Genomic DNA, 21,052 nt, shown 5'->3' on the forward strand with positions numbered 1-21,052 from the left:
ATAGTTCAGGTTTTTGGTGCAGCAACCTGGGACGGCCGATCGTGTCCATCCACCCCTCTAGATTCTTGCTCTTTTTGTCACACACAAACTGTATTAGAAATCTCTGAAGGCTGAAATCCAACACCCTCTCTTTGTCCTCTCAATGGTCCAGATCCGTTTTTATTACTCTGAACACCTGACCCACCTGTGCAGGCAGTCGAGACTCTGTCCTGCCTGTCGTCGTCTTCTGAGAAACATCTCCGGGTTCGGTTTCCTTTTCTTCCCCCATTCTTCTATCCTCTATCTGCTTCAGCTACAGTTTCAAATCGCTTCCTCTTCTCCTGTGTTTCTTTTCTTCCACGCTTTCTTCTCTGGTCCATTTTTCCTGCTGCAGACAAACGATCGGCATTGATAAACACAAGGCCATATTCAGAGACCTCACACCCAGGCAGGAAAAAAAACACAAGGATGAGGTTTTTTTTGTAAGAATCTTTTTTAATGAAACACAAAAAGGCAATAAAGTTAAGATAAATAATTTTTTCCTTTTGTACATGTGGAAATACTCGAGTCATATTTCCAAAGAATGACTGAAATTACATAATATATTTTAGTAGGCTATCTCGACCGTACAAAGCAGGTTCCAGTGGGTCTAAAAAAAACATCATGATGTTGCTTCTTTTCAAATGGGATGGCAAGAACTGAATCCAGTGTTTCTTAAAGAAAATACAGCTTTTAAAATAAAGAATGAATTAAAGACCCATTAAAGTGATATTTAAATGTTCACATTAGATTCCTTTTAAAGCTTTTTGCTTTGCAGTGTAACAGCAACATGGTTGTTAAAAGTCAGTCAATGTCTTAAAAAAGAAAAAGGCATTTATGTTCTTCCCCCTGTACATCCTATACACTGACAACTAACAGCCAATCACAGGCTTGCATAAACAGTAAGACAATGGTAAACAAAAACAAACACACACTGACAGTTTTTGGCAAAGCAGGAATAAAAGTGACAAGAAGCATGATTTGTGATTTGATCCGTATTTTGTTTTATTTATTTTTTGTCCCGTTGATCGGCTCTGATTGTCCTTCACAGTCACATGATGCCATTCGGGTTGCCATAGAGACCTCAAGTGCATCAGCTGGGCGGTGTGCAGACAATGTTGCTGCAGTGTGTCTCAGAGGCTGTCATAGCAACGCTGGGTGAGCAGACGGCGCGAGGGACTCGACTCAAAACACCTCGGTGATTGCAGGGGTCCCGGATTCAGATTTGATTAAATGTTTTTTTAAGTCTTTCTAATAAATTGTTTCCTCTAATGTGATGAAGCGTAAACTCACAGGTGCTTTGGTATTTTTGAAGCCAGATAAATATCTACATCTCATATAGGAATACAGGATAAAGTAGATAAAGATTCTTTTTCGGACAGCAGAAACTCAGTTTCTTTCCAGTATTTTGTCTAAAAAAAATGCTCCCAACAGGAAACGCACATTCCAAACCTGACAGAGTCAAACCAAAAAGAAAGGAAAAAAAAAAAATTTTGGACACATTTAAAAAGAGCTTTTTCTGATTTTCTTATAAAAAAACATCTCTACATATCTACCCTTGGCCTTAGCAGGGCTTATCACCTCAAAGTCTTCACATCAGTTTGACCCTAAATCCAGACCTCTGACCCTCCTCAGTGCAGTAAGGGAGAAAAAAAACATCCCCTTCCTCCCTCTGTCAGACCCTCCCAAACCCGCCCACACCCACGCTAAAAAAATCTAAATAAAATAATCTTCTCTGCAAAAGAAATCAACCAAAAACAAATATATATGTATATATTTACAACATGGTATATTACATGTAATGCTGTACACACACACATACGTCACATTCTCATTCAAACCAACACACACACACTACGCTCAGACTGACAAACCAACTTCCTGTACATGTCTGGTCGCACCTCGATAAGAAGATACGAGATTGAGAGCGATAGAGAGAGAGGTATTGATGTGTATGGCTTGACAGGAGACGTTTTGTGTGTCTGCGCTGGACAGATTAATACTCCGAGAGACAGACTGTTGGTGCGTCATGACGTCGTCAATGCTTCATGAGCACGCTAAAGCACTGTTTACTTAAATGCTGAAAGGGGTCGGTGCAGTCGCTCTGCAAACACACACTCACACACTCACGCACACACATACACAAAGTTTGAACTACAGTGTTTTTTGGTCCTGTTAGGGTTCTCCCAATGTCGTCGTCCAGATACGAGACCGTCCAAACCATCCAAACCAGTGTGGTTCACATCAAGTCTCTCCTCGTCACGCAGTCCGTTCAACTCTCGGTGCGAGTCGTTGTTTCAGGAAGTCCACCTCCTCTGCCAATCCAAGCCACTGTGCTCCAAAGTGCTCACGTCCTTGGTTCCTGTTCTTTTGTCGAAATACTGTGTTGTTTCAACCAGACTCTACAAGCCTCAGTCCACATCTGATAAAGAGTCTAAATCTGACATGGATCAGATTTTCCCCCTCTAAGTGCCAGAACTGTCCGACTTTATCCAGGGGGCTAGCTCCTTCTCTTTCAGGGGTCGGATCAACACGCTGAGTTAAAAACTCTTTGTCTTGCTTTCCTCTTGTCCCCTGCTCTGTCTTGACCATTTTGGAAGCCTTAGACTTCAGGTTAATATTTGGATTTCTCTCTCAAGCCGCCAACGCTACGACACGATGGCCATGCCGTCTGCGCTGATCAGCTGGCCTGTTGTTGGTTCGTAGGTTCCAGCCAGGTAAAAGAGGTCGTTTGTCGTGTTGCTGGGTTTACGTTCGCGCATCAGGTGATCGTACTCAGTCCTGCTGACCACCTGGCAGCGATGGGAGATGGTCTGTACGTCGTTCTCATCCTCATGGCTCGACTGATACAAGGCATTCTGAAAGAGAAGGAATAATTAGCATGGGAAAAGTGGTGAGCAGTAGAATTGTGTTTTGTTCTGACTCTGCACTCCCACACACCCCTCCTTCATCATGCTTTCACTGTTTTTTATCATAACAAGGTTTTGAGTCTCTGCTTGGGGTGATCTTTGAGAGGGTTGCTGCTCTTTTTGTGTTTATGCCAAACAAACAAATTTGCAAATTCATAACTTCCCATGAAGCAGAAATTGATCCAAGGAGAGACTTGAGAGACATTTAACCAAAAGTAGGTGTAACCACTCACACGAGACAGATCAAGAAATAAAAGGAATCTGAGTGGTGATAAATTTATATGAAAATGTCACAGACTGTTACTTCACTCAGTGCTGTTTCAGTGAATCCCTTCTGCGCTCCCTGGTCCTTACCTTGCCATCGCGGTGTCGCTTCCCGAGGCGAGTCTCCTCTGGGTGGTAGAACCACTTGACCCTGACCACCATGCTGGAGCTCCACGACTCCCAGAGGCTCTCCACTCTGCCCACGTAGGGCAGCTGAGGCCGGCCGGGTGACAGGAACACAGCGCAGTCCCCGACACGCACCGTCTCCTTGCCCCGCACGATGGCCTTGTAGAAAAGCTTGCGGGCTTTACCCTTCAGACCTCTCCGCTGTTGGGGACAGAGAGTAAAAAAACACTCCGAGTCAGTTTATTCAAACTTACAACCTTCTGCGCTTGGGAACTGATAGCATGAAGATCTTTGCTTTAACCCTGTCCGAGGGAAAAATGTCAAAGTCAAAAATGACCTCCTGAAACAAAAAACTGCTTCTTGATCCTTTTTTATCACACTAGTTCATCACTTATAATCTAAAGTATTTATTTCCTTCTTTAAAGGAACAATGCAAATATTTAAGCATCGAGGAAATCAGCATGTAAAGATGACAGTTTTCCATAAGGTTAACTGTCGTCTGAGCAGAGTTCATAAAAACAGATCAAGATAAATCAAAACTGATGGAAATGTTACCTCATGATATCATAACAACCCAACAATGCACCACAATAGCATCATATACACAAAATAGTGCAAACTAGCATGTTGAAGTGCCATTCAGGGCAATAAAGTGCTATATCTCGCTTCAACTGTCTGATCCCAAATGATGAAAGCAACTATTATAAAACAGTAACCATCAGTTTGGTAACACATCATATGTTTTCCTCTCTGTCAGTGAATAATAACGCCAGGTGAACATTGAGCCTGGATTGTGATGCAAATGTCTGCAAATAATATATTATATAACTGAAATGTGACACAAAACAACCATAACTATACAACTATAGCAACAAACTGTTGTTGGAATAAGCTCATTCAGTAGCACTGATGCCAGAACTAAATCTTTATAACCCAGATAATCTTTGTAGGATTACCAAAAATGTCTCTGTCATATAGAGTTAGGGTTTGGTCGTGACTGATCACAGCTTCTGTTTTCAGTGGTTAATGTCCAAGATCCACTGTGATGGATGATACTAAATCCACTGTACTTTGAACACAATATTTCACTTTAAAAATGCTTTCACGACAGTTGATAAGTCAAAAGTGAAATGAACTTTGCGACAGATTTTTTAGAAGAGAATTGGATTGAACAAAATCACAAATATCCTGCAGGATACGACTTCAGGTCTGTTCTGTTTGTATCTTCTGTCCAGGTGTGGGATTCCTGACTGCACAACTGACCTCACATTCAACATAACTCAGAGTTAATGAAGCAGTGGCGTATCTTTGTTTGATTGCACTTTATCAAAACCTGCAGCACATTTTGTTTGAGCACACTTGCTTATTTCTCAATGTTTAGCTGTGTTATCTCAGAATAAACTGACAAAGTACAGGACCAGGGTTTTCTACCTGTGTGGGGTTGCCAGACCATCTCCAGAGCTGCCGTCCTGGCAGATGTGGCGTAATATGGGGCAGAGGCTCAGGTGACGACATCCTCTGCCTCTTAGCCGGTGCTGGGTCCTTGGAGGCGGGTTTTGGATGCTGGCTCACAGGACTGCTTTGTCTTTGATGGTGGCTGTTAGGAATCCCGTCTTTCCTCTTCAGCTGGCTTTTAGCCGTGCTGCTGTTAGCCACCATACTTCCTTTGGATGCAAACTCTTTCCTGTCCTCTGATCTGTCAGGTCTCGCCTTAGTGCCAGAGGCCGCCACGCTGGATTTGGCCACGAAGCCATGAGCCGGTGGGATGGCAGAGGGAGGGGTGTTGGAGGCTGTGAGATCAGGGCTCAGGAGGTCAGAGGTCACGTTCTGCCTGTGCTTCTGTTTGTCCTGCTGGAGGAGGGCACGTCTCAGCAGCACAGAGGAGGACTCTTCATCAGAGGAGTAGGACGAGTCGTTGTCCGATGAGCAAAGGGATGAAGAAGAGATGGAACCGGAGGAGGAAGAGGAGGAGGAGGATGAGGAGAAGCAGGCAGAGAGACGAGAGAGAAAGCGGCCACCGCGGTGGGAGGGTGCTGCCGCGCTTTGTCTGCGCTCTTCAGCATCTCGGCCATCATCCTCATCATCCTCATCAAGCTCAGAGTAAGAGCTGGGGCAGTCACTTGGGTAATCTAGACTGAAATCCCCCCCTTGGACACCAACACCTCCTGACAGGACATCCTTCCTCAGAGGGGCCTCAGAGCGGGCCCCTGTGGTTTCTCTGTCCCCTCCACCCTTCTTCCCATCCTTCACCAGCAGGCCAGGTTGAATGTATCGTAACGGTGCACCTCCAGAGTTGAGATACTTGCTTCCTCTAACTCCGCTCCCACCGAGTCGGAGCAGGGCCTTGCCGTTTTTCGTTTTAGGAGACGTCACACCTTCGTGGTCGAGCTTAACCAGGAACTGTTTCCTGTCACGCTCACTCCCCGGCTTCCTGCTGCCAGCTGCCATCGAGGCAGCCGAGGGGCAGGCAGAGGACAGGGAGTCCCGTAGGCCCACAGAGGCGGCTGTTATGACCGGCCTCCCTGCTCCAGAGCCTCCAAATGTAGAGAAGCCGTTGGCGATGCTGCTGAAAGAGTCACCTTCAAAAGGAGAGCCGAAGATGCCTTTGATGGGCATTGGAGGTGCGATGTGATGGGAGGCAGGACGATGAAAGAATCCTAAATCCCGCTCCCGTATCCTCCTCTGGGTTTTTCTTGACGTCCCATTGAAGAGGAAAAAGTCAACCGGCGGCCTCTTCCTCGGTGCTGACCAGCTCAACAGGGAAGTGTTACCTTTGGTTGCTGTGTCTGTTACCGATGTCGGTGTGCTGACGGTCTTAGGCACTGAGTGGATCTTCTTTGGTCTGCCGACTGAAAAAGAAACCAGCGACAGAGAAGAGTTAGAAATGAGATTAATGATGAAACCAAGAGCTTTGAGGAAACACAACACCTTTATCTCTGTGATCACCACCTAGCCAGGTAAGTTTCGACATATTCATTACTCAAACTAAAGCAAACCTGGGAAACCTGTCTCTGCCTCCAGCTTTATTGTTTAACTGAGTTTGCGTTGAGTTACATGTATGTTGCTGAACGACAACGATGACAAGACATAAAGGCATGATTAATGCGGTCACACGGCGGGTAAATGAAAGGCAGCGAACAGGTAATTCTAATTTATGAGCCTGCTGGTTTGTATACATTTACTCAGCGCTCTCCTCTGACTCGGAGGCATCTGATTATTGGTTGACAGTTGAAATGTAAATGAGGTTTTGTTTGGGAGGTTTAAGTATGGCCTGGAGGTCTGCGTGTGAGTCGTGTTACCAGTGAGACGAGAACTTCTCAGGCAGCGTATATTAACACTCCTGAAGCCTCTGAGGAAGCTTTGGTAGATTTCTCAGGCTGATCTCTCTAAACGGTCTTTCATTCTCCAGAAACTCCAGAGCTAAAATAGGCTTTGGCAAATCTTAAAAGAGTGATTTGTGTTTGTTGGAGGATGATAAAAGCCAAACTGCAAGTGTTTGTTGTGGAAGCAGCAACCTCTGGGGGCGAAAAGTGACGTTAATGCGGATATGCAAAAAACTGCAGTTCCTCCAGTGTCCTCTAGGGGCTGGCTGTAACAGCCAAGGACTCCCCATTGGGTTCCATGTGATGATGACTATCGTCACACTAGAATCATACATAACTACACCTGGGTGTCTTTCTCACCTGGTCTTTTCTCATGGGACCTTCCAGCTGCATCCCCATTGGCCGGTTTCTCTGCTGGCGTATCTTTCTTCTCTTGGGTGGAGCTCCGACGACCGCGGCGACCAGGCGAGATCAAAAGTGCTGGAGAGGGTTCAGCACCTGGAAGAGAGGAAATAATAAATATCTAAGACTTCATTCTTTCTACTCATCTATTACTGCTCCAGCTTTGTATTTTGAGCGACACTCACAGTGAATCTGATATCCAGGGGGCAGGAGTCTGATGTTAGCCAAAGAAATCCTGCCCCTGTCTCCATCATCAAACTCCACCATCACACTGCCCTCCTTCTCCTCCTCACCTGGACCTGCTGAACCACAAAACACATAATGGATGACATCAGATCTTCTAAATATAAATAAACCAGATAATCTATAAAAAGTGAGTTTTCTCTGTGCGTCAAGCTCACCTCGATGGACATATCCGGGGTATAAACACCGGGAGCGCTCGCTCCAGTAGGCACACACTCGAGTCCCTTCAGACAGGATTGCTTCAGTCTGAGGCCGCACATCCAACACCTGAAAGAGTCATAAGTCTGTGTAAGACCTATGTGGGGTTTCAGTCGGCATGCACAGTCTTTTTAAAGGGCAGGGGCTAGAAGATTAAAAAGCACACAGCACATTCTCGCCACTTGAGGAGTACACTGAGTTCTGCATGTTTTCGAAGGCACTTTAGCGCTCGTTTCTGCTCCTCAAGAAGACAGATGTATTTCTATTCCATAGTGCTTGTTTTCCAATAATTGGGCCACACCACTGGTTTAAGTAAAGCAGCTGTGCAGAATTCTGCAGGATTTGAAAGACGTCATGGAGCCTGAGAACTGAAACTCACCGCCTCCTGTAGGAGTTGTTCCAAAGAGTAGATTCGTGGGCGATTCCCACGCTCCCCTTCGATGACGACACTGAATCTGAAAATAAAAGGTGAAGGAAAATGAATGAATAAGGAGGCCTCAGAGACTGTTAAGAGGACATTGAGTTTGTTGTTTATGTTCACTGGCGTGTGATGGTTTCCTCTGCTGTCATTGGCTTTGTAGTCGTCTAGACCTCATGTTTGTTTTAATTCTTGCTGCAGCCAGATGTTTAGCTAGTGCTAAGCTAGGTTTCCAACCCTTTAGAAAGCCTGAAAGCTCTTTTTTGATGCATAACTCCAGGTTTGATGAGGAAAAACTGGATATCTAAGTGGATTATCAATTTGAATATGAAGTCTTTGGTCTATGAACTAATAGATAACGGCCTGAAGAACAGTCCTCAATGGAAGTTTTATTTAAGTTATTGCTTTGCTCCTCACAGTGTGACTGTTTTGTTGTAAAAGAAGTTTTCTGTCCTTAAACAAAAGTGGTTCTTGTTTTTTTCTGCCATGAAACATTAAAAGAAAAGTATTCAAGCTCTTCGGTGGGTTTGTATTTGTGGTGCAGAGCCTTACATGTCTGGCAGATCCAGAGTCTGCACACAGGCAGCGTACAGCAGCTCGTCCTCCTTGGAGATCAGGATCTTCAGCCCATCCACTAACATCTCTTTACTCAGCACACAGTTTGGCAGCGCTGCAGAGGGGAGGGCGTGGTGGAAAGATGGATGGATGGAGACCATAAAGGAGGAGATATACATAATTCGTGAGCGTGTTGAATAATTGCTTTGTGAAGTGAAAAGGAGGAACAAAAAAAAATGAGAAAAAGGTGTGTACACGTGTGTGAGATGGATCCAACATGCTTTCAAAACCTGTGTGAGTAATTATAAATGACGTGTCAGTGTTCATGCCCACCGGGTATTCTGCAAGGCATGTTGGGAGGGAGGTGCATCAACATCTTCTCCTTCGCCTCCTCCTCTTCCTCTTCCTCCTCCTCCTCATCGCCTTCCGAGAAACTGCTCTCCTCATCCAAGCGAAAGCCGTCATCTGCTGCGAAACTCTGGAGGAGTCGGCTCACGGCGTGGCCTTTGGCCTGAACAGGGAAACAGGAAGTGACATCAGTGGGTGCACAGCAGGACGTAAAATAAGATTAAGATTATTCAACAGGATCTGCAGGTGGCTGGATCGAGCGTGGCTCTGTGAGAGAGAAACAGGCACGGGCAGCTCTTGTAATGTGATACTTCACTGAAGCCTGAAGCCTTGTTTCTTTCTGCCACCTTTCAGTCAGAGCTCAAAGGTCACAGTCTGTAATAACTGACGCTTAAATGGTGAAAGTTTGGTGTGGACGTCCGTACCCTTACATTACGGCTTGAACCCCAATTGACATTCCCTCCTTGCTCTCTCTTTCCCTCTCACTTACACACACACACACACACATACGCACACACACACACGTCAGAAAATCTTCATCCCCAGACCGGTTTAGGCTAGTCTAGCCGAAGATGACTGATGATGGAAAGTCAGCTTGCCTAACAGGTTTCTGCTTGTATTCCAAAGAAAAGACCATAATATTGAGCACATAAGAGATTTTGTGTGTGTGTGTGTGTGTGTGTGTGTGTGTGTGTGTGTGTGTGTGTGTGTGTGTGTGTGTGTGTGTGTGTGTGTGTGTGTGTGTGCGCGTGCGCGTGCATGCATGTTTTTTTATGTGTTTGCATGTGTGTGTTGTCTCTTGAAGTTTTCCACATCAGGAGACCATATATTTTAGTGACAGAAGTTTCGTCACCAGAGGGCATAGGTGATTATTTCACTTGAGTTCTTGTGGTGTGTGTGTGTGTGTGTGTGTGTGTGTGTACAGGCATGTATGGGTGTGTGTAGTGTTATGGCCAATGATTATCTTTATATGACTCTGGTTGGAGACTTGAAGTTGAGTGTTTTTGGACATTCCCGAACAATGACTCAAAGACTTACACAACCTTAGGGGCACTTCTCTTTAAGTGCGTGCTTGTGTCTTAGTCCGTGTGTGTGTTGTGTCTGTTAGCAAGCACACATTTCTAAGAAGCACAAAAGGTATTTTGGACAGTGAGTGATTTACAGCTGATGCTGAGTATCATCGTCTTATTACTGCTGTCAGCTTTAATCTGCTGGATCTTCAAACCTAGCTCCGGGTGTGTCTTCCTCTTTCAAAGAAGGAGTTAACTTGAGGTGAGGGCTTCTCCAAAATCCCTCCTCCCTTCATTTTTTCTCAGCATTTATTTGCATACAGCAGAAGGCCAAAGGGAGTGACCTTCTCTGAGTCACCTGTCCTGTTTTGCTCAGCTCTCCTTCAGCTCTGTTAACCCCCGTCCCCTTGATCACTGTTTGTTTTTTCACATCACAGAGCAGCGCATCCTTTTTTAGTCATTAGCTCAGTTCAAGAGTCATGTAATTACATTCCTTTTCAATTTTGACAGCAGTAATTTATTGTCAGGCTTATTACACAATGTCTCTTCCCCGCCCCTAAAATTGAAAAGCCTCTCACCTTTCCCTTCATGATTCTCTTTCCCATGCTCTTTTGGAGTGATTGATAAGGGGGGACAAGGCAGCAGGAGAACACATAAATCTGTTCTTCTTTTACAGATACTGTTCTTTTGAGAGTGCATTGGGTTAAAGATCTCCCTGTTAATGATCAGCTGCAGCTATAGTCTGTTTTTAAAGGGGTTCAGCATGTTTGGAGCATGTCTGTTCTGCAGTATCGTCACAATGTTTGAAAAGCTGAGGAAGATGTCAAGTTGTCGGACACACTGTATTTCAGTGCTGTCCACTTTCCCTGATCACTTACACTGAAGTGACCAGAGAGGGAAACACAATCCACAAATGCCACTTTTGAGAGTGTAACATAACGGTGCTGGTGCAGAACCGTAACTCACCCCTGCCAGAGGAGGGGGTGATTTACGTCGCTGAAAAGTTGTCAGTTGCATAAGTCAAATGCTGCTGTGTCACTGTAAGGTCACACGATCGCACCACAACCTCCTGAAATGTCTCACCTTTCCCAGAATGCCCTGTCCCGCTGAGCTCTTCCTCACGGCCGCCTTGCCAGCTCTGTTTGCATCCGCCGAGGCCCTGTGGTTTCCTCGGCCGTCCACGAAGCTACAGCCTGCTGACGGGGCGCCCCAGCTGGAGAGAAACGCTTTTTTATTCCCCTGGTGGTCTGGACAGCCCCTTTCAGTTCCGGGGAGGCTGGGTCTTCTGTGCACTTTCTTCTGATCTGTGCTGAGCTTACTCGCTGTGCCTGAAGGAGGAGGGGAGAGGTGAGATATCATCTACCTGTCTGTGTTAAAAACATGACTCTTATTTGAAATTCCACAGACACAGCAATCACTTCTTCAACTCATATATTTCAGCTCTGCCTGTTGACACAGTGGCAATAAAGACAGTTTCTGTCAGATTCTGAGGCTGCCAAGATCTTGTCCTGCAATCCGGGCAACAACAGCAGAGATAGCTGATACATCTCTGAGTGTTAGAGGGACTACTTTTTTGTTGCATTAAATAAATAATTTCTTGATTTGACTAGACATCTTTACATCAAAAGACTGATGATGATGTAGAGTGAACGGGTGAAAATGCAAACTTAAATGTCTACAGGCTGAAGAAAGACCCCTCTACATCCAGCTCACCCTGAATCTAGTTTCACAACCACCTGTTTACCATACATCACCCTTCATTTATTGGATTATATCAAGATGCTGTGTATCTTGAGATAAGATTTTTGTCTTTATCTGGTCCCATGGCAAGATATAAGAGACATTTTATAGACTTTTCAAAAATAAACTACAAAAAGTGCAAGATATGTGAAGTGAGAAAGACCACCTCTGTTTTTTTATTTTTTACATTGCCATAGTAGCTAACGATGCACATACTGGGTTTTTTCCATGCAGCTGCTGGGTGCACTGATAAAAATATGAAAAGAGCTCTCACCAGGAGGCCCTGGTTTCTTACTCCTGGATTTCTGGTTTGCTTGAATCTTAGAAGTCCGAGATGAGAACGGAGCGACCCCAGCAGGATTTGCAGAGCTTGAGCTAATTTGGACGTCTCCTGCTCCATCTTCGCTGTCATAGCTGCCATCCTCCTCTTCCTCTTCCTCTGTGGAACCACGACATCGATACGATCAGTCAAAGAGATTCAGGTGAGCTTAATGTAAACACTGTTCAGGCTAAAGACAGAGACTCCCTGGATGAGATATATTGACAGCCGGCTTTCAATATCCTTCGAACAGTCACTTCTCAGGCATGCCGCTGCGGTTTCATCATCAGAAATGGAAAAGTGGAATGCTGTTGATTAACTGGTGCAGGTTTGATCCTGCCTTTGTGGCTACAAAGAATGTTCTGATTGTTCTTAAAATGCAACTACAGGATGCAGACATGCAAACACACACACACACACACACACACACACACACACACACACACACACACACACACACACACTCTCAGGGGTTGTCGTTGGCAGCTGTGTGTCACTGACTGAGGGGGTCGTGTCGGGTGTCGACACATCGCTGACACACTTGTCACTTACACAGCGCTCTAGTCAACACTTTGCCGCAGTCAAACACACACATACACACACACACACACACACACACACACACACACACACACACACACACATTTAACCACGACCCTTACAGCAGTCAAGTCCAGCGTCTCGGGTAGATTTGAGCATTTTCTTGCATGTTCCAAACTTTGAAATGAGACCGAAATCAGAGGAAGTTATCCCCAGAGTTGATGGGAAGCAGAAGAGTTTAGAGGACCAGGGTGTGACATTCTGGAGGGGACCAGAGTCAGATCACGTTACAGTGTGGCACAGAGAGCCAGGGTGGCTGTGTTGCATGCCTGTGGCAAGTCGTTAACGATTTTAACAGTTTGATAAACGAGCTGGGAACTGAGAGGAGGCCCCCCTGATGACGGCAGACATCTCACTTTAGGGGGCTTGACATGCACACACGCAAACACACACATACAGAGTCTTGCACCAGACATAAAATCTCACAATGTCCGATGATGTTCTTTGATCTGTTGGCCAAGTCATTGGTTAGATTATCTTTAGGTTCTTCGTTCGACAGAGGCTTCTCTTTCACCAGGGCAAATATTTAGATCCAGTCTGTGTCACTCACCGTGCTCCGAGCTCACGCTGTCACTCCTCTCTTCCCTCACTTCCTGTTTGTCCGAGGTAAAGCTGTCCTTGTGTTGAGCTCTGTTTGTGTTGACGCCCATCGGCACTTTGGGCTTTCGACCCCTCTTCCTCTTTACAGTCGGACTAGTTTCCCAACTGTGCTGCAGATCTGATGGAAAAGCATACAGGGAGAGGTCAGTTTAGGGTTCGGCTTTGAGGACAAATAGTGTTCGTAGCCGGTGTCATTGGTGGTGAAACGCTCAGGGTGGAAGCTAAAACGCTGTTAAAGTGTCATTCTGCTTGGTTCCAACTTGAATTGACCAAAATGTCTTAATTGTACCACCTCAGATTGTGATGCTGAAAAATGGAGATCGACAAGGCCTTATGACATCACTAACTGGTTTAAAATGAAGTGAAATGAAGGCTAACAAAAGCAGATTAGTTTAAATTTTCTTAATCAACCTAGCTTGCAGCTAATCTGAAGCTATGCTAACCCTCAGCCATGATACATTCAAAACAAACGAGTTATAGAAGTTGACAGTTTAATACTGGTATTAATGGGGACTCCTTGGCTTTTGTAGACAGCCTCAAGGGGACACTTGAAAAACTACAAGTTATTACAATTTGTAAGCCTCTTTAAAGCTCCAATGAGGGGCTTTCATTTGAATCCAGTGCTTAAAAAATTACGTCGTCCACTACATCGATGGGATTTTTTTCCACACCAATAATTTTCTTTTATTTCCAAATGGTCAAAAAAGTCACAAAGTTTGAATCTTTCCAGGGGAAAGCATAAACAAAAGTTGTTGCTCCGTGGGAGTTGTGATTAGCTTAATTAGTCTTTACTTTTTTTAGGTCATATCAAGGCTTTTGTACAACTATCTGAAAGTTCTTTATAGGAGCTTTAAATTTAAAAGGTTTAAAGTCTTGATCCTGCTGAATGGAACAGTCATTTTTGGAACTGTATTTGAGCTTCCCTCTCTACTCATGGCGCCTGAAAACTGGCCACATTCCAATATGCGGTTTATAATCCTCTCTTGGTTCCCACCTTTTCCTCCTGGTCTGCTGTAACTCTTGGATCCATCCTCCTCACCAGGGGTCCCTCCGCAGTGCAGCACTCCTGCTGACGGAGCACCACGCTGGGCCGCTGCTTTCTGCTTCAGCTGGGTCACCCGCCTGGCCAGCCTGGAGCTTAGGGCACTGGGACGACCTCTGTGCTTACAGCGAGCTTTCATCTGCCGACGAGGAGCGGAACAGCTAATTATTGACTAATTTCTTCCTGCTAATTGAAATATCCTGGACGGAGGAGAAAACATTAGCAGCAGGAAATGGTTGTCAGTGCAGGGGAGACCAACCTGTGCAGAGCTGAGGCTGCTGAAGCCATGATTGGATATTTTCTTCCTGGCTTTTTCTTCCAGTAAATTCAGTCCGGTCCTGAAGGAGATAAAAACAGCAGAGCCACACTAACATGAGAATCTGTTATACAATCAGTCCCATCACACATTTCCCCCTATCCAATGATTTTCTCCATAAAGCTCCCCTCTCTTCCTTCCTCTTACACCCCTCTCTCTTGTTGGTTCTTGCATTGTCCCCTCCTCCTTTCCCATTCTTCTTTCCCTCTCTCTCTGTCTCATAACTTTGATGACAGGCCCAGCTGCCAGTCTGCGCAGTTTGACGGCAAACACAGAAATATTAAGCGACCGTGCGAATATGAAACTCATCACGTGAAAGGATGAGAATTATCTGGTGTGAACGAGAAAGGAGGAGAGATGGAGAGGGAGACAGGGGAGGGGGAGGAGGAGAAGAGAGGAGGGGGGAAGGGAGAGAGACAGAGGGAGAGATGAAGCAGTCTCGGGGGAGTCTGTCCGTTGACCGGAGCTTCGGGGCTCGATCGATAAACACTAACCTCTATTGAACACTACTCCTCCCTCCCTCTCTCTCTCTCTCTCTCTCGTCATTCCTTAGTTGTTTGTGAGCTCTCCCATACCACAGGCAGCCTTCACACACACACACACACACACACACACACACACACACACACACACACACACACACACACACACACACACACACACACTCACTCACTCACACTCACACACACACTGTTAGCAGCTGGTGTCTGAAGCAGGTGAATCCTATATTCCCACAGAGGGAAGCTTTGGCCCTCAGCATCTCAGACCCCGAGAGATAGAGGAGGAGAAGAGAAGAGAAGAGAAGAGAAGAGAAGAGAAGAGAAGAGAAGAGAAGAGAAGAGAAGAGAAGAGAAGAGAAGAGAAGAGAAGAGAAGAGAAGAGAAGAGAAGAGAAGAGAAGAGAAGAGAAGAGAAGAGAAGAGAAGAGAAGAGAAGAGGAAAATGAAAGAGATCAGTGTTTTTGGTTGAGAATTCACCTCGTTTGGAGCAGTTGTGAGCAGTAATCTACTTGCAGAGTTGAGGTCTAGTTGACCTCATCCTTTTACTACTCGAGCAAAGAATTCATTTTCCAAATTTGGTTGTCTTTACTTGCTTCCCATATCTCTCAACTGATATAATTCTAAGATAGCATTACCCTTTTTCTGAGACTTTCTGCAATCTATAATCAGAAAATCACATGTGCAGTGTAACAACAAAAAAAGTCTTTGAGCAGAGTGTGTGTGGAAGTGTAACATTTTAGCCTTATTTGAATCATCTTTGATTAATCTATGGCCTTTTTTAAGCAGGGGCAAATCCAGAGATTTTAAGGGAGATGGCAAATTTCAACATAGTCATTATGTTCCTGCTAACTTAATATTTAGTAAGTTCAACAACAAAGCTGTGATATGTAAATCTCCTTTATGAACGAAAAATGAAAGTTTTAAGTAAAAAGGAAATTTGCTACATTTTTGTTACATTTTTACAACTTTGCTGAGGAAAAAATTAAGATGTTTTCATGTTACCAATTAATTCGATATTTAATTGATACAAGTCCCATCCTTGATGATATAAGTAGCCAGTCATAGTTAATTAGGCGATTTGGGGTGGCCAATCTAATTTTAAGGGGAGCCTGTGCCAGCCTTTCCATTTGGAAACACCCCTGCTTTTAAACAAACCAGGTTTCCATAAAAAAAAAAAAAAAAAGAATTCGTGGCACTTGAATTTGCAGTGTGACGACCTAAGGCGAAGCCTTTTTTTGTCCATGTGTTGTCCTTGTTTATAGCCTGATTAGTGATTTACAGAGTGAGAATGGAGGTGGGACTTTAAGGTGGTGTTTAAGAGTTGATTATTAGCTCTACTCGCATGGTGATGTCTGTTTATAGATTTGAATAAAGACTAAATCATGCTTCAGGTGACTGCTGAAGGGTTTAAGGGTTGCATTACTCTGTATCCTCCAAAGCTCTTTGATACACTGGTAGACAATTAGCTTTTGTTTTATGGACAAATCTCACATCCAAAGTTGTCCCACTTAAAATAAGATTCTTTATCTATATGCTGAATATAAAACAAGATTACCAACATGGAAGGAAACTGTGAAAACCAAAGTTTCTAAGCATCTGGACAAAAAGAACACAAACCTCTCTGAAACGTGTTTACAGCTAGTTCCAGGCTTATTTGTTTATTTTACGGCTCATGGTTTAAAATTGTTGGGCTTACTAATGAGTGCAATAAGAGGCATGACACTTTTGCTTTCCGTCCCACTGGAAATGGTTTCCTGCACCTGGTGTTTTTAAGAAGCAGATCCAAAGGGCTGTTTGATGTCCAAACGGTGCAAAAATGCATGTTTTATCACATATGTTAACATACTTTTGGCAGTTAACTCCTAAATGTATGGATAAATCAGGAATCTTCTGCTCGGTTTGGAATTGTTCCTCATGCTCTGATTCATCTCAGCCAACAGCTCTCACGAGGAGATGAAAGCATAAACAAATCATACATCGGCTGTTAATAACAACAGAAATGCTGTTCTGGCACATGGCGCTGAGCACTACTAATTAGACAAGTTTTTTTGGTGTGTGTGTTGTGTGTGTGCGTCTGTGTTTTAGGTGCACAGGCATGTATGACTAGAGTCTTTCGTTGTCATTTTCATTAGCGCTTTCTAATCACGGTAGCCGTGACAAACCTTGAGTTTCTCTAATCATTTTATCAAGGCGAGAGGAGCACATGCTAACAGAGGTGGGGCAGCATGAGAAAACACATTTATCATTAGGAGTGTTGAGCACTGACTGCTATGTGTGTTTGTGTGTGTGTGTGTTTGTGTGTGTGGGGGGAGATGTGTCTCAGTATTGAAGTGAGGACGTCTGAGGTGTTACAGAGCGTCGTTGTGTGTTGCAGCAGAGGGAGGAGGAGGGGCGGCGTTGGGTCGTTTATCACTGTGATAACTGTACATCAGGACTTTGTCCGGCTGTGTTAATGTATGCTGCAGGTTCACACAGAATCAGGACGTAATCAATGCAAGTGATAAATATGATTAGAAGTGATTAATGATGATTAATGAACGCCTCATCTCCATTAGCTTCTCTCATTTAGAATCACACCAACCTCACAGCTCCTGTCACGTGAACTGACTGTGTGTGTAAGTGTGCGTGTGAGTGTGTACGAGCAGCTCCTTCCAGTGCCCAATCAAGCAAATCATCAGCTATAGAGCATTTGAATCAATTCTGCTGAAGAAGAACTTCTTGAAAATCAGCCGTGCCTTTGACTAAGAACACAAACAGAAATCAGGATGAATGAGCGGGGCCCGCCAATCACACTGATTATAGCGACGCACTATCACAGCACTGACCGGAGTCTTTTGGAGCTCTCCGCAGCAGCTGGGCCGGGGGTGGACTTGCGTTTGCGGGGGCGGCCGGGCCCCCGGCGGGCAGGGCTACGAGACGTCTCCTCTTTCCTGCAGTGAGGAAGACAGGGAGGAAGGAGTGAGGAGGGAGCGAGGGATCAAAGATGAATTCCAGACAGCAGAAGGAAGCCTGTATCGGCTGCAGGTCAAACTGCATTAAGAATGAGCAGGCTGCAAGTCCTGATAAATCAGGAGGATGCAGCATCACGGCAAAAAATGTGAATGCTGGAATTCACATCTCGATCTAGACCAAAGGAAGTGTGTGTGTGTGTGTGTGTGTGTGTGTGTGTGTGTGTGTGTGTGTGTGTGTGTGTGTGTGTGTGTGTGTGTGTGTGTGTGTGTGTGTGTGTGTGTGTGCTCACTGGTGGTCGTGTTTCCTCTGTAGCTTGGCCAGTTCCCTCTGTTTCTCTTTGTAACGGCGCTGTAGCTCAGCCAGCTGGACACGCATGGCCAGCTCCTCCCCTCCCATCGTCTCCATGGAGCCCTTCACTGGGCACACCTGACACACACACACAAACACACACACACAAACAAAAAGCAGGGGAATTTCAGCGCTGAACAGACTGAGTTGTACAACACTCATTGCATATGTAAAGTTGCCAGCTTGTGTTTGGGCAGCTTAATGATTTGATGGATTTTCCTTTAACGGGCCGCTCACGAGTTTGATCTCTTCGGCTTTTTATGTGCGTGGAGCAGCTGCATTTATGGAGAAAGACAACGGTTTGTGGGAAACCCCCCTGCTGCTTCATGTAGAGAAATATGCAGTAACTGGCATTACTGGGAAGGGAGAATAAACATTTCATTTTCATAATTATTTTAGAGATTTGAATGTTTTATGGTTTAAACACGAAATGAGATTAAACGGATTATAGATTCCGTTTGGTTTACACATTTTTTCAGTTTAATGAATATTAAATGTCCTACAAAAAATAAGAATTTGAAACAATCAAACATCATAAATATTGAGTTTTCTGTTGAAGCCAGATTTGTATCTTGAAATTTAAATAGGAGAGATCACAGCACATTCTTGAAAGTTAGAAAAACACTTTAGTTAAAAAATAAATTTTAAATTTCAAAACTTTCAAAAGGAGACACAGAAGAATAATTTAGCTTATGAGTTAAAAACTGTCATTTGAAGATTAGTAATGTGTTTAATGAGAACCAAATTTCCACACTTTCAAATACAATGAGCTTTAAAGCAATGGAAAAACAGATTTATGTTATAATTTTAAAAGAATATCGCCTGGAAGCAAAAGAGAGCAAGCAGTGGTAACTGAGTCACATAGAGCTGTAACCACGAGAGTGAGTGCTGCTAATGAAAACAGTAGTAGTAGTGAAACAGGAAATAAGATTTTTTCCTTTTTTTTCAGAAATATGTCAAATTTTGCTCCCTGGTCAATGACTTCTTTTTAACCTGCATTGAGTTGTTATCGCATCATACTCTTGTAAAATAAAATGGTTTGTCTTCTGAAGAATCTTGGTCAAAAAAAAAAAGAGTAATTTCACTTTACTGATACCTGCCCTTCACAACAATTAAAAGTACCAAAAAATGTTACATAGATTGCTTCCTAAGGTTGTGAAGAACCATCACTGTTAATTTCTGTTTATTTCATTAATGACTGAAAAAAAATCCTGACAGGAGCTTTAATTATCTGCCGAACATCTGATCAAATTAATACAGCTCCCAGCAGATACTGCTGCCATTTCACATGTCCACATGTGAACCAGGCACAGCAGTCATTGTCGGCCAATGCTGATTATGAAAACTGTTTTCTGCTTCCACAGAATTCTGCAGCGTTAAAATTTAAGGGAAAAGGAGTCAAACGTTTTCTCTGATGGTCTGCTGCACACCTGCTGCCTCTCTGCTGGTCAGGGGAATTTTTTATCAGATGATCATCAGAATAATTTCACAAAACATCCGTGTAGTTCTGTGTCTAATCCGTGGTGAACTGTTTTTTAAGCAAATAAGATGTTTATCCGCTGTCCGTCTTCCACATGAATGCTTCCCGTTTGCATAAAACAAAACACGCTCTGAGTGAAGCCTCACCGGCTCATGGCGAGGCGTCCAGCTGCACTTCCTACGCAGGTTCAGCCTCTTCCTGATTGGACACTGCTGATCCGTGCCCACATCCACAGCCCCTCCTCCCCCCATCTCCAGGGCACGGGCTGCCGCCAGCGTCGCCAGACTGTGGAGGTCAAAGGTCAGCATGTCTTCACCTGCACGGGGAAGAGGGGATGTTTAGGGTTTAGATTGGCACGTCACGCGGCGGCTGACGCGCGGGTGTAAACCACGCTGTGAGCTGAACAGATTTATTTGCGAGGGTGATGAAACGGCGCCTTGAAAAGTGGTGATATTTATGATATTAGCTGTGTAGTTTATTTGATGTATACTTGTGTTGCTGCTTAATCTTACAGACAAACACACACAAATACACACACGTATGAACGAGGGGGGAGCGCTAAACAACCATCTCTACATCTGTCACTGTCATTAACTCTGTCATTGTCACAGCGGCGGCAGATGAAACAGAATATTCATGAGCCAGTCCCCCCCCACACACACACACACACACACACACACACACACACACACACACACACATACACACCTATGCAAATAAAACACTCTGAAGACACACAAGAACCTGCGATATTTTTGCTGAGCTGTGCAGACATGAGCGGGCTGCATGAGTGAGTGTGTGTGTGTGTGAGGAAGAATTGGAGAGAAGGGCAACTGGCGGAGGAGAGGGAGGAGGAAGAAGAGGTGTGCAACATGGTGAGAAGAAAAGAGGGAGGGGGGGAGTAAAGGGGAGGAGAAGCAATAAGAGGCAAAGTGTTTATTGAGCTATCTATTTATTCTCCTACATCTCCTCATTATGGACATGGACAGAATCCAATTTCCCCCTCCGAGGAGAGGAGGAGAGGGGAGGAGAGGAAAGGAGGAAAGGAAAGGAAGGGAAAGAGGAGACTGGATGGCTGTCTCTGTGCACTGGAGCTGCAAGGCCTACTCTGACATCTGACATTATTAAAACCCTATGTGTGTGTTTGTGGGACCGTGTGATGGAAGACGGAGACGTGAATGCAGCGAAGACAGAAGAAGAAGAAAGGAGCAGAAAGAACGGACAGAAAAAGGAAAAGTGAGGGTGCAAACGAGAGAACCCAGAGATGTGAGAATGACAGGGAGGAAAAAAAATCGAGCAGGAAGTGGCAGAGAGACGCGCCTTTGTCCTGTCCCGGCTCGCA

General features: G+C 44.6%; 1 protein-coding gene across 5 annotated transcripts in view; it reads right to left on the reverse strand.

The window, feature by feature from the left end:
- Positions 1 to 499: 499 nt before the first annotated feature.
- The window catches only part of bahcc1b (BAH domain and coiled-coil containing 1b), a 73,211-nt gene continuing 52,658 nt past the window's right edge, over positions 500 to 21,052 (reverse strand). For 3 of the 5 annotated variants that reach the window (XM_074663226.1, XM_074663230.1, XM_074663225.1), the window contains 17 exons: positions 19,857 to 20,026; positions 18,172 to 18,308; positions 17,756 to 17,860; positions 14,375 to 14,453; positions 14,068 to 14,254; positions 13,024 to 13,191; positions 11,829 to 11,993; positions 10,898 to 11,142; positions 8,790 to 8,967; positions 8,454 to 8,571; positions 7,863 to 7,938; positions 7,444 to 7,552; positions 7,228 to 7,344; positions 7,001 to 7,138; positions 4,749 to 6,166; positions 3,282 to 3,518; positions 500 to 2,876 (listed from right to left, as the gene is read on the reverse strand). In XM_074663226.1, the coding sequence (XP_074519327.1) occupies positions 2,667 to 2,876; positions 3,282 to 3,518; positions 4,749 to 6,166; positions 7,001 to 7,138; positions 7,228 to 7,344; positions 7,444 to 7,552; positions 7,863 to 7,938; positions 8,454 to 8,571; positions 8,790 to 8,967; positions 10,898 to 11,142; positions 11,829 to 11,993; positions 13,024 to 13,191; positions 14,068 to 14,254; positions 14,375 to 14,453; positions 17,756 to 17,860; positions 18,172 to 18,308; positions 19,857 to 20,026 (3,857 nt within the window). In that variant the 3' untranslated portion in view covers positions 500 to 2,666. The remainder of the gene's footprint in view (positions 2,877 to 3,281; positions 3,519 to 4,748; positions 6,167 to 7,000; positions 7,139 to 7,227; positions 7,345 to 7,443; positions 7,553 to 7,862; positions 7,939 to 8,453; positions 8,572 to 8,789; positions 8,968 to 10,897; positions 11,143 to 11,828; positions 11,994 to 13,023; positions 13,192 to 14,067; positions 14,255 to 14,374; positions 14,454 to 17,755; positions 17,861 to 18,171; positions 18,309 to 19,856; positions 20,027 to 21,052) is intronic. The other 2 variants (XM_074663229.1, XM_074663227.1) reach the window with 2 other exon arrangements.

Source organism: Halichoeres trimaculatus, unplaced genomic scaffold (genome assembly GCF_033239565.1).
Source record: "Halichoeres trimaculatus isolate MK-OKI-2021-1 unplaced genomic scaffold, fHalTri1.1 fHalTri1_scaffold_23, whole genome shotgun sequence".
NCBI classification, from domain to species: Eukaryota; Metazoa; Chordata; class Actinopteri; order Labriformes; family Labridae; genus Halichoeres; species Halichoeres trimaculatus.